At 51.6% G+C, this 13,376-nt stretch overlaps 1 protein-coding gene across 2 annotated transcripts in view; it reads right to left on the bottom strand.

Moving 5' to 3' along the window:
- The window catches only part of PEPD (peptidase D), a 118,148-nt gene that overhangs the window by 62,927 nt on the left and 41,845 nt on the right, over positions 1–13,376 (bottom strand). For both annotated transcript variants that reach the window (XM_020899266.2, XM_070450993.1), the window contains exons 8-9: positions 11,303–11,378; positions 10,150–10,196 (exon numbers count right to left, since the gene is read on the bottom strand). In XM_020899266.2, the coding sequence (XP_020754925.2) occupies positions 10,150–10,196; positions 11,303–11,378 (123 nt within the window). The remainder of the gene's footprint in view (positions 1–10,149; positions 10,197–11,302; positions 11,379–13,376) is intronic.

The raw sequence follows: 13,376 nt of genomic DNA, 5'->3' as shown, positions 1-13,376 counted from the left end.
CTCATTTCTGGGGTTAAAACATGAGTCAATCAAAACCTCTTGGGATATGGTCAAGGCAGTATTTAAAAATATATTAGCTAAAATTCACATATTATTAAAGGAGAAAAAATTAAAAAATTAGATTCAACTAAACAAGTTAAAAGATGGATGTTCAAAACAAGGTCAGGAAGTGGGGAGAGAAAGGAATCAATAATGAAACTAGGAATCCATGAGTTAGATAAGCAGAACCAATAAATATGTTTAATAGCTGACGTATGAAAATACCTGTAAAACTGATACAATTTTAGCAGTGCTAATCAATAGAGAAAGAACAAGAATGAGAAAGGGACTACAACTACAGTTACAGAGAATTTGGGGGTGGGGGTTGGGGTGGGGGCCACGCCCTGTGGCTAGCAGGATCTTAGTTCCCCAATCAGGGACTGAACCTGGGCCCTGGCAGTGAAACCACTGTGTCTGAACCACTGGACCACCAGGGAATTCCCTACAGAATGTAGTTTTTAAAATTAAGAGAATAAAATTGATAACTTGCTTCTAAGAAGTTCAAAATTCTTGATGAAAACAAAAACTTTCCAGGAAAATGTACTGTATTGACTTTAAGAGGGATAAAGTCAGAATAAAAGATCCTCTGTGAGAAACTTAAAAAGGTATCAGAGAAATTCTCCCCAAAGAAACAATGGGTTCTGACAACATCAAAAGACTTCTTTATACCTTCAAGGAGCAGACAGCCCCGATGCTTTCTAAATTGTTAAAAGTAGAGACATTCCCAAATCATGATCTCAAAAAAACCAACACAGATAAAGAAAAAAAAAAGTATACCTCAATCCCTGATTCTGGAACCTACATACAATGCTAGTAAAAGAATATCATCAAAACAACCATTATGATGCTCACTACCTACACTGTTCTATATACTGTACATGTATCAACTCACCAAATCCTCCCAACCATCCTATGAAGTGCTATTATTATCCTTTCTTCCAGATGAGGAAACCGTGGCACAACTGTGACCCAAACCCAGGACACCAGTCTCTAGAGACCATGGCCTAATCACTGAAGTACACTGCCTCCCCTTTCAGTCCTGCAGCTTATTAAAACAGGAACCCACCACAACAAAGCAAGGTATAGCAGGGATGCCAGACTGGCTCTGCACTGGGAAGTCTGCTCACAAAATTCATCTAAGGGACACCCAGTGCCCGGTGTTGGTATCTGATACCATGCTCCAATAAAAGCAGCCAGCCAGGGCTTCTCAGAGAAATGGCTGCTTTGAGGGATAGAGCAGGAAATATACAAGATGAGCCTGGAGCATCCTGCAGGGCCAGAAAGTAAGGAAGTACTCAAGAAGCAAAATTATGGGGTATATCAGAGGGACAAAGGAGCCTAATGAAAGAATCCCCAATGGCCAAGTTGGAACGATTTAAGCAATAAAATAGTGTAATACTGGTTTATAACCCAAGGTACAAAACACATTATCTATGAATCCATACAGATAGAAGCAAATAAGCCATTGAATAAACAGGAAACAAGAGACAAATCTCCCCTACAGAAGAATTATACAAGTGTATGTAGATAACTCCCCACTCAAGGAGACAGAGCATAACTCCCCAACTCGGTAAGCATGAGCTACACACTGTGACTTCTTCTGAAGAATGCAGTATAGCCAGGGGGAAAACAAGTATGCTTACAGTGGAAAGAGGTGACAAACTCTACCTCAGTTAGGCGATCAAGGTCAGTATCAGTGACGTCAGGTCACTAGCATGCACTCTAACAATGATGAGATATAAAAGTGGCCCTTTTCCTTTGGGGTCCTCCTCCCAGTGACACATACCTCCAGTCTAACCAGGAGAAAAACACCAGAAAAACTAAAACTGAGGGACGTTCTGCAAAATACCTGACCACTCAAAATTTTAGGCCACTGAAAACAGGGGAAGTTGTAGAAACTGCCACAAGCCAGGGGAGCCTAAATGTAACGTGGGATCCTGGAACAGAAGAAAGTTATTAGGTAAAAGCTAAGGAAGGAATTCCCTGGCGGTTCAGTAGTTAGGACTCAGGGCTTCCACTGCAGGGGGCACAGGTTCGACCCCTGGTCAGGGAACTAAGATCCCGCATGCTGCACTAGCACAAATAAAGAAAGAAAGAAAAGATATTACAGAAATTGGAATAAAGTATGGGCTTTCAATAATAATAATGTATCAACACTGCCCACTAGTTATGACAGTATATCACAAGCACATTAATGATAGGGGAAAAAGATAACTGTCTGTAATATTCCTGTAACTTTTCTGTGATCTAAAACTGTTCTGAAGTTAAAAGTTTATTAACTGCTTAAAACACAGAGACAAAAGGCTGATAAAATTCAACATCCTTTCCTGATAAAATCTTAGTAAGCCAGGAAGAAAACACTACTTCCTTACACTGATGATAAATATTTATCAAAAATCAACAGTCAGCACCAGGTTCAATGGTGACATACTAGAGGCAAATCCATAAAGATGCCAACCAGTACTACTATTATTTAATAGGTTCTCCAGGGGCAATTCCCCTGGCATGTGAAAAGAAAATGCCTATTTCTGTTGGCTTTGCCCCCAAAAGCTCTAATTAGGGTTGCATCAACCAGGGTGCGGTATTTGCAGAAGCCGTTCCCTCCGGTTCTTCTCGAGCTTTCTGGCTGAATAGCAAGCAGTCTAGTTTCTGTCCTGAAAGTGAATGCGTTAGTTGCTCAGTTGTGTCTGACTCTTTTTGACCCCATAGACTGTAGCCTACCAGAGTCCTCTGTCCATGGGATTTCCCAGGCAGGAATACTGGAGCAGGTTGCCATTCCCATCTCCAGAGGATCTTCCTGACCCAGGGATCTAACCAGCATCTCCTGCATTGCAGGCAGATTCTTTACGGTCTGAGCCACTTACCAGACACTTGGTTTATGTCCTAAAGGTGCCCATTTCTCAGCTATTTTTCAAGCAAAATGAGCTATCCAGGCTTCAAGCCACAGATCCCCACAGCCTTCCATCCTCAAAGCCCACCTACACTCCAGACACCGGACTCTGCGAGTCTCACAGTTCCCCTCTCTGATACTGGGTGGCCCAGGGTGAGGTCAAGTCTGTAGAATTCCAGGAATTCTCCACCCAAGACAGCCCCGACTTCTCAGAAAGGGCTCAGCTCGAACACCAAGGTGCGCACGGCTGGTGGGGGGGCAGGACTCATGGACGGCCTTCCTGAGGGGTGCCCCAAACAGATGGGGGTTTCCTGACTCCCTCATGGTGGGCTGTGTGTGGTCCATCTCCAACAGCCGAGGAAGTGCTGGCAGGAAACCTGCAGCAGCCTCACACACACAAGGCAAAGAGCCGGTTTGGCCACACCAGACCTGGGGGTCTCAGCGGGCCAGGCCCAGCCTCGTCCCTCAAGGGGGTGGACGAGAGTGAGTGAGGTCTGCTGTGGAGGGTGCGAGGTACTGCCCGGACAGCAGCCAGGCCCACGGAGAGGGCCCATTACACCTGTACTTACCTAGTGGCTCTAGTCTCAGAGGCTGCCTGGACCCAGGCCTGTCCCAGGGCCCCAGGCACAGGTCTAGCACCTTCCCAGGGTAATAAACAGGGCAGTCTCACAGGGGCCCAAGCTTGTGCAGGCTGCGAGTGCATTAGGTTGGATCACTCCAGGTGACACCTCCAGACCCTCCAGGAAAGTAGGAAGTAATAAGGGCCTCTGGCTGATGCGCACCCTCTGGGTGATGCGCATCACCGATGAAACCTGGATCTCCAGCGAGACCCGTGGGGTGGCCAAAGACACACAGGGCCATGCCTGACCACCGTGCCGGGCAGGGAGAGCCCTGGGCAAGACCCAGAGCGAGAGGAGGACCATGAAGGCCCGAGAGTCTAAGAGATGGCCCCTCGGGAGTTACAAGGCACCACGAGGGTCGGGCTGAGGAAGAAGAGGGCCACAGGCGGAGAGCGGGAGACACAGCTTCCGCAGATCTGAGAAGCTGGTCCAGACCAGTGAGGGCGGGGTGGCACTGCAGAGAGTTTGGGCGGGGGGTGGGGGGGGGGGGGAGTCGGGGTTAACCACGCAGGCGAGGCCTGGGTGGGAGAGACAGAACTCTCCACACCTGCCTACGCTCTCAGCGGCCACAATCACCACGGGTTCATAGGGTTGTACGGCTTCCTGTAAACTCTCCCACCTTCCAATTATCCTCACTGGAGTTACATTTTCTAATCCTCAGGAAAAACAAACAACAGAGGCCTTGTTTAACAAGAACACAGCAAGGGTTTTTTGTGGTGTTTTTTTTTTGCAGCCTATTCCCTGGGGTGGGTAAATGGAAAGCTCAACCACCAGATCCAGCAACACATGGCTTGGAGGGAATTCGTGTGTGAGTGTGTGGCGTGGCGTGTGGTATATGTGTGGTATGTGTGTGGGGGGTGGGGTGTGTGTGTATGTATGATGGGATGCGAGTTTGTGAAAGAGTGCGGGTCGCAGTGCAAGTGAGTGTGAGAGTATATGGTGGAGTGTGTGTGTGTGTGAGGTGTGTGATATATGATGTGAGAGCTGGGGTGTGTGTGACAAAATGTGTGGCAGAGTGTGTGTGTGGTATGAGTGCTAGGTGTGTGTGCATTATGTGATGGGATGTGAGTTTGTGGAGCATATGGTGAGGTGTGTGTGTGAGTGTGTGTGTGTACGGTGTGAGTGGTGGGGAGTTTGTGAGCGGATGTGCTGCAGAGTATGTGACGGAGTGTGTGTGTGCATGTGTGGGATATGTGGTGTGGGTAGTGGGGAATGTGTGTGTGGTGTAAGTGGTGGGGTGTTTGTGAGACAGGATGCGTGGTAGAGTGTGTGTGTGTGTCATATGAGTGGTGCGGTGTGTCTGTGTGACGTGTATGTGCGGGGGTTGCATATGGGGCGGGGGGAGCCCCCCTCCAGCCCTGGGGAGAAGCCCCTCAGGCCAGGTCCCGTCCCCTGACCCCCAGTCCGGGCCCAGCGGGCACACAGAACTGTGACTTCCTCCCTCTGATCAGAGGGCAGGAAGAAGCGAGGCCACCCTGAGCCCAGAGCGGCCCGGCCGCGCAGCTGGTCACTAACAAACAACTGAAAGAGGAGAGGAGACTCTTACTGCGGGCTGCCGTCTGGGACGGAGCACAGGGAAAATCAGGCCCTGACAGGGGTCTCCACGCAGGCTCGGGGGTCTGCCAAGACCAGCCAGGGGAGGAGGACAACATGGTGCTTGTCCCTTGGAGCCCTCACAGACCCCTCTGCCTATTCAGTGACACCCACAAGCCCCAGGGAAGCTGCCAGGAAAGAGCCCGAAATGCCCCCATTCACCACTTGGAGAGAAAGACAGCATAATTTCAATTAAGGTCCCAGACTGTCAAAAAACGTCAAGTTATTAATCTCCTCGTGGCAAACGTGAACCGGGACCTGCTTACACAGCCAATTGAGCGTGCTCTAAATTAGTGTTTGCAGGTAATTGATTCAGCTGCCAGCCCCATGCCGGCCGCTACAAGCTGGTGACGCCACTAACATTAAATAATATGGGGCGGTAAAGCGTGCTGCCTGACTGGGCCTGCAGTCAGATGCCGTTAGCGCCCGATTTACCCAAACATTAACGTCTCATCGGTTTAACACAATTTACGACACCTCAATTGCGGAAACTGATTTTCATTTCCTCTGGAACCCCGCTCACAGGCACAGTGCGGAGGAGGGGGGAGTCTTAATAAACGGCAGCGGGTCGCTTCCATTTTTCCACTGTGCCCTGAAGATTTTATGACAAACCTTTGATGATGAAACAAAACAAGAAGATGAGGCTTAGAACTAGGTCTCCTGGCCAGCAGCCCCTGCCTGGGTCTGAGCACCACTGTGCCGGGGGTGGTGTGCCCTCCTCCCAGAAAGTCAGTCCCGTCTCCTCCCCGTTCAATCCTGACATGCAAGAGTCCCTGTGCTTCTTGCCCTGAGTCCCCCCTTCCATGGGGCTGGGGCTTGGCCATGCTCCCAGCAGAACATCCAGAAGACTCTAGGGAGACTTCCAGCCCAGGGGTCAGTGGCCTGCGGGGGAATCACTGCCCTGGACCATCCTGGGCCATCAGTCCAGCCTGTGTAATGAGCACCACACCTCCTGGGGAACCTCCACCTGCTTCAGACGAGATCTCACATTCCCAGTCAAGAGAAGAACGCTGAAGTTTACAGCCAGCAGAGAGGACAGGAGAAAAGTAGTTCAGGACATTTTCTTCTCTTGCGCGCCCATCCATCTAACTCACCCACGTGTATTTCCTGACACCAACTGTGGGGCAGACGCTGCAGATTAATGAGATGGTGGGGCCTCCAAGGGGAAGTTCCTAGGCTCCAAGGACACAGGCCACAAAACAGCATCCCGGGCACCTGGGCCATGACAGAGACGTGCCTGTGGGGAGAGCGAGCCTGAGGCAGAGGTGTGGGCCCACCTCACCACTGAAGACTGAGTGGTGGCACTGGCAGTAGGGGGTGCCCTCCTCAAATCTGGCCAGAGACACTCCAAGATGTGGCGGTGTCCCAGAACAGTTCAGTTCAGTTGCTCAGTCATGTCTGACTCTTTGTGACCCCATGGACTGCAGCATGCCAGGCTTCCGCATCCATCACCAACTCCCGGAGCTTATTCAAACTCATGTCCATCGTTGGTGATGCCATCCAACTGTCTCATCCTCTGTTGTCCCCTTCTCCTCCTACCTCCAGTCTTTCCCAGGACAACCACCTTTCCATTGCCTCTATTGGGGGGGGACGTGGTGGGGGGGGCGACACCATCTGCTCCCCAGGGTCATTTGCCCTGCCTCTCCCCTCCCCCTGGCCCTTCAGGAACAGATTCCATCTCTTGTTCTCATCATCTCTGCCTCAGCTTTTCTCCAAGAGGAAAACTGCCTCTACCCTCCACCCCAGGAAGCCCCTGCTCTCAGGGTTCAGGGACCCACAGATCAGATGCCCCCCTGCCCTGCCTGGCTGAGGCCACGAGGGCAGGCACCACTTCCCAACTGTATCCCTCACGGCCAGCCGCAGGGTGGGCACAGCACACTGTAGGTGCATGACAGTGTACCCACCTGGCTGGATTAATGCCCCTCATCGCCCTCAGGGTGGCTGCTTCTGGCCCAGAGCCTCAGCATCATTTCTCGGAGGGCCACCCCTGATATACAGAGGAGGCGGCAGTGGGGCCAGCCTGGGATGGGTGGGGGTGGGGGCAGGGGGAAGACCAAGCAGTGTGTAGACAAATGTAAGCTCTCCCCAGAGCTCAGCTTGTCAAGAGGCTGTCCTTCAAATGACAGCCAAATGCAACATGTAGATGCTGAATCCCAGCTCACACAGACCAACTCGAAAAGGACTGCTTTAGACAATGTGACCTAGACACTTGTAATATTCAAGATGACTGTTGACTTACTCAGTGGTTACGTGAAAAGGAAAAAAGTACCCTCATCCACTGAGACACCTGCTGACGTTTTTACAGGTGAGATGACTCCATGTCTGGGGTTTGGTTTTAAACACTCCAGCAAAACAAAACTAAACAAAAACCCTGATGGGGACTTGGAAGTCCATTATACCCTTCTGCAGTTGTTGCTGTTGTTGTTCAGTCGCTAAGTCATGTCTGACTCTTTGGGACCCTTTGGACTGCAGCCCGCTGGGCTTCCCTGTCCTTCACTATCTCCTGGAGTTTGTTCAAATTCACGTCCACTGAGTCGGTGATGCTATCTAACCATCTCGTCCTCTGTCGTCCTCTTCTCCTTCTGCCTTCTTTCCCAGCATCAGGGTCTCTTCCAATGAGTCTACTTGGGGAGTATTTGAAATTTCTCAATAAAAGAAAAAAATGATCTCTATTGCCTGGGGTCAGGGAGTCAGGGAGCAGGAAGGAGGTATTTCAAGTGGCCGGCCCCTGACCCAGGGCCCACATCCACAGGAATCCCAGAGCAGATACCATGCTGCAGCAGGAGACCATGGGGAGACAAGAGTGCTCCTGTGGCAGGAGTGACAGGGCTGGGCCCTTGATGACCAAACCTGTGCCCTCTCGTGGGAAGTCATAGCAGCGGGGCCTCTGAGGCCATGTTAGCATCTTATCTCCCAGGATAAGAAGAGAGAAATACGGAGGACTCCTTTATAGGTTATTAGACTTTGAATAAAAGATGCCTACCCCCCCAAGCCCAGGATGACGATGACCATAAATGTCCACGATGCCCACAGCTGACTCTGTCTGCACCTCACCCTCATCCTGCACTGATGAGGTGGGCTGTCAGAATAGGCTAGGGGTGTGGAGGCAGGCCAACCCTGAGGGCACCTCGGGTAGACTTGGGTCCTGCAAGGGGGTAAGGGGCACAGCACAGGGCTCTTACAAGGCCAGGCAGCCCAGGATGGATGGTACAGGGCAAAACATTTTTTTGTGCTCACAACATTTCTGACACCAAATAAGTGGGTTTTCCACACTAAGTAATTCTCCAGTTCTCTGTGATATCTTCTGATACTGACTGCTGGAGTTAGTTGCAGACACAGATTAAGGGCTCCGTACCACAAAACTGGCCCCTCTGCAGGCACCAAGCCCAAGTCCGGGCCTCCTTTCCTAAACTCTGACTCACCAGCCTGAAATCAGGGGTTCCCACTGAGCCTTGCCTTGGGCTTCACAGTCTGCTAGAATGGCTTGCAGAGCTCGGGAAGGCGCTTGACTTGCTACAACCACTTCATTATGAAGGATAAAGCTCAGCAAGGCCTGAATGGAGAGTAGCACAGGGCTAGGTGTGGGGGGCAGGGCACAGAGCTTCCAAACCCTCTCCAGGGGCGCCACCCTCCCGTCACCTCCCCACGTTCGCCAGCCTAGATGCTTTCCGAACTCTGTGGTTTAGGGCTTTTATGGAAGTGCCATTACCTCCTCAGATACACGACTGATTAAGTCACAGCCAGAACTCAGTCTCAATCTCTAGTGCCTCTCTCCTCCCACTCTGAGGGCTCCTCATTAATATAAGGGGCTTCCCTGAGGGCTCGGTTGGTAAAGAATCTGCCTGCAATGCAGGAGATCCCGGTTCGATTCCTGGGTCAGGAAGATCCGCTGGAGAAGGGAGAGGCTACCCATTCCAGTATTCTTGGGCTTCCCTGGTGCCTCAGCTGGTAAAGAATCTGCCTGCAGTGCGGGAGACCTGGGTTCGATCCCTGGGTTGGGAAGATCCCCCGGAGAAGGGAAAGGCTAACCACTCCAGTGTTCTGGCCTGGAGAATTCCATAGATTGTGTAGTCCATGGGGTCACAGAGTTGGACATGACAGAGCAACTTTCATACTCATTCACTCATTAGTATAAACTCGGGTGTGGTGGAAAGGGGCTTATTGTAAACAACCATATGCTCCTCTCTATGAGGGGATTTCAAAGGTTTTATAAGCTCTGTGCCAGGAACTGGTGGTAGAGACAAAACATGCATTTTTTATTATGTCACTCGTGGAAAAATGGCAGCCTCTTCAGTGTCCTCTCTCCACAGGATGGGGGCTCCCAGGTGGTGTGGTCACGACTGGGAGACTTGGGAATGGGGGCTTCCTGCCCCAGGAGGTGGGTGGGAGGGCAGCCACTGGGGCAGCTTGGGGCTGACTCCAGGGCTTCTTCATGCCCTGGGGAGCAGCCTGCTGACCCCAGGGTCCTAGAGTGGGGCTGAGGAACTGGCCGGGCCACACCCAGGACAGTGGGGTAGCCCCCGCCCCGCCTCAAGGCCCCCGGGTGGCAAAGGGCTCAGCCTAATTGGAGCCACAGGATGACGGAGCTCTCCAGAACGCTTTATGAGCCACTTAACCATCCCTCGACCCAGTCGTCCAAGCACGGCAGACATAATGGCAGTGTTTACACATAAAAATGGCAAGCTGTTTTACTAGCAGCTTTCAGAGTCACAATAGCAGCTATTTGGTAAAGTTTCCCACAAATGGCAGAAAGTCCAAGAGTGGAATGCTGGGGCACTAAACCACCCTGAAAAGTAATCAAAGACCATTACCATCAAACACTCTGCCAAGAGGCAGGGAGGTGGCCCCAGTCAGGAGAGAAATCCTCTCTGCCCACACGTCAAGTCTGCCCCTAATCCCCACTCAATCTGTGCGCCGGCCGCCGCGCCTCATCTGTTACTCGCTCGGGGAGCATCAATTACTGCTTTTTACATTTTAATCTTTACCCAGAGAAACACGGCAGCTTACCTTTCCATCTCATATTCTTTCATTCCCACTTTTACAGCCTTCATTACCTGGAGGACGGATATTAAGCAAAGACATTTGTATTAAGGAGATAAGTAACACTGCCTTATAAATAATGTATAGCACTCTTTTCCAAAGAATCTCTTCTTTTAAAAAAAAAAAGAAAGATACGTGCACACAGCAGTGCAGAAATGTGACAAATTAGAACTTTTTTAAAGCTCCAAAGTCATATAGTTTATTTAAACCACTCCGGAGCACTTCTATTCAGCAGTCAATAAACACCTCGGCAGGCTAGTGAAGATTTAACCAAGATGTGTCGGGTGAATACTTAATGCTCAGAAGGCCATGGCAACTATCCTAGAAGGTTTCCCTCCTTATAAAACACAGACAACATGAACTGGGACGACAGATTCTATTGCTCCCAGTGATCCCCATCCGTCTCCTGACACAAGGCTACAAAGGTCAGTGAGCAGGCACTGGGCTAGCCCACTCAACCGGACTCATTTTGGGAAATAAACTTCCTTTGCGTAAGGTGGAAATGGTTTGGGAAAAAACCATGTGAGGGTGTTTTCAGAAAATGTATGATGGTAATAAATGTGCTTGATTCATGGGTAAGGACCACAGATTATTTTTTTGTAACAGGCTTTATTTATTTATTTAAACTTGGCCACAGCCTGTGGCATGTGGGATCTTAGTTCCTCGAACACGGAGCGAACTCACACCCCCTGCATTGGAAGGTGGTCTCTTAACCACCGGACCACCAGGGAAGTCTGGAGGACCACAGATTCTTTCAAAGGAGGTGGGACGGCCAGGATGCCAGGAGGGAGAGTCCTATTCTCCCAGAAGGGGGTACTTCTTGTTGGGAAATTCCCTGAGAGTGGGGGTCTTAAGGTGAGAAACTGGGGCGGAGCCTCTGTCCTGCATGTCTTGTGCCCACTGGGGACCAGTAAGGAGCCAGCACTGTGCATCCGGCCTCAGAGGCACTTCCTGCCTGCTGGCGTGGCCTGGGGACCAGTGCCACTCTCGACACTCCCCTCTCCATCTCGTCCATCCTCCCCTTGTCCATCTCGACACTCCCCTCTGGGCCCACACAGAGCAAGGCTGCTTCCCTGACCCTCCCAGAATGGCAGGTCCCACGAGCCAGTGCCCAGCTTACCTCCCGGTGGGCCTCACTGGAGATTTTATTGGTGTAGCGCAAAACCTCCAGCTCCATGTCCGTCTTGAAGACCCGGCTGCAGAGAGGAGAGAAACAAAGCAGCAAGTCAGTGACTTCCAGTGGGAGCTGGCCGACCCCTCCAGGGAGACCCTGCACTACACCCAGCACCGCCTGACAAGGAGCCTGGTGCTGCAGATGGGCTGCCTGGGCGTGGGGGTGGGCAGAGGATGGGACGCCAAGCCTCAGCGATAATAAGCTGAGCTAGGCATGGCCCCAGCCAGCCTCAGGAGCGTGGGCTGTTTCCAGTGATGAGACTGGGAAGCCACTGTGGGTGGTAGAAGCCCAGATTCTGTGGCCAGAGACAGCTTGCCTCACCAGGACTCAGCTTCCTCATCCATTAAATGGGAATACGGCTACACGGTAACACTGCACGCATGCGTGCTAAGTTGCTTCAGTCATGTTTGACTCTTTGCGATCCTATGGGCCGTAGCCCACCAGACTCCTCTGTCCACAGCATTCTCCAGGCAAGAATATTAGAGTCGGTTGAAGTGCCCTCCTCCAGCACAGCAAGGCTGCTGGACCTGAATCTTAAGTGTGCTGACTCCCAGTGCTCTGCCCAGATGGCTGAAGAATTCTCCCATTTCCTCCTCACCTAGCCCACGGGTCAGGGAGCCTTAGAAAACCATGTGACTCAGGCCCCTAGCGTGAGACAGGGTCATGGTGGGAACAGGGACGGCGCAAGCGATGCAACCAAGACACCCTGCCATCCCCTCAAGGCTCAACTGTGCCTCCTGCCAGCTGCACTCCAGGGGGGTCCTCCCAATAAACTCATGTTAGTTTGCCCAAATCTGGTTCGGTTTCTGGTCTCTGCAATCAATCACAAGCCTAAGTCAGACCCCTGTAGAGAAGCTAAATAAATATTCATTTTCTACTTCTACTCATTTGAAATAAGCAACTGCAGGTCATGAGCATTTAAATAGCAGCCCGGCCCAGCCCTTACGTGCATGGAGCCCTCGGTGCATCCCTGAAGGCCGAGTCTGCTCCCTTTATGAAAGGTGACCCGGCTTCACCAAAGGGCCCACACGGCCACCCCTCCTCTCACAACGGGAACATGCCCAAGCCCACTCAAGATCAGCACAGTAGGGGACTTCCCTGGTGGCCCAAGGGTGAAGAATCTGCCTTCCAACGCACGGGACACAGGTTCCACCCTTGGTGGGGGTACTAAGACCCCACATGCTGCAGAGCAGCTAAGCCCGTGCGCCGCAACTAGAGTCCATGCACCACAACTAAGGGGTCTGTGCGCTGCAACGAGAGTCCGCGGGCTGCAATGGAAGATCCCTCCTGCTGCAACTGAGACCCGACAGGGCCAAAAACAAGATCAGCAGAGCATACTGTCATGGAGATAGATTAACGCCTGCCCCTCCAACCAGAGCGCACCTGCGTCTAAGCACTGTTCTCCCCTAAAGCCTGGTGGCGCTGAGCTAGTCTCAGCCAAGATGGCCAAGGATGGCATGGAGTACCCGTATGCACTCCCCAACACACGCTGTCTCCATGCTGCCCAGCTGGACAGCCTCCAGCCACTTATCACCAGGAGGGAAGGAAGGCATTGTACAGCACAGGGACACATTTCTAAGTCTATAAAACCTTCTGGGGGAAAGATCAACCACCCACCCACTGAGATTCTGTCCAAACAAACACGTCTTCTTTGCCGAGAACCAGACCTGGAAGTCTCAGCCTGCTCTTGATCATCATAAAGCTACTCCGGCTCCTTCTCCGGGTACTGTGAGCAGTGCCACAGGAGGAACCAAAAGCTGGTTCCTGTGCCCCGGAGGGTGAGGTCCAAATCCACTCACAGGATAACCTAGCGGCCCCTGGTGCTTTGATCCTGCCTACTTAGCACCAGCCCTAAGATCTGTGAGGGGGAGCAGACCTCTCTATTCTCCGATGCAGTGATGACAACAGTGACAACACCCGTGGGGACCAGGCCCAGGCTGCCCAGCCTCTGACCCTCTGCCTCTCTCTTCAGCCTGGTCCAGTGCTCTAGCCACACTCTTGCTGCCACTTAAACCTCTAG

The sequence above is a fragment of the Odocoileus virginianus genome, chromosome 20 (assembly GCF_023699985.2).
Source record: "Odocoileus virginianus isolate 20LAN1187 ecotype Illinois chromosome 20, Ovbor_1.2, whole genome shotgun sequence".
Taxonomy (NCBI): domain Eukaryota; kingdom Metazoa; phylum Chordata; class Mammalia; order Artiodactyla; family Cervidae; genus Odocoileus; species Odocoileus virginianus.
Note: the sequence above shows the minus strand (reverse complement) of the source record. Positions and strands in the feature narration are given on the sequence as shown.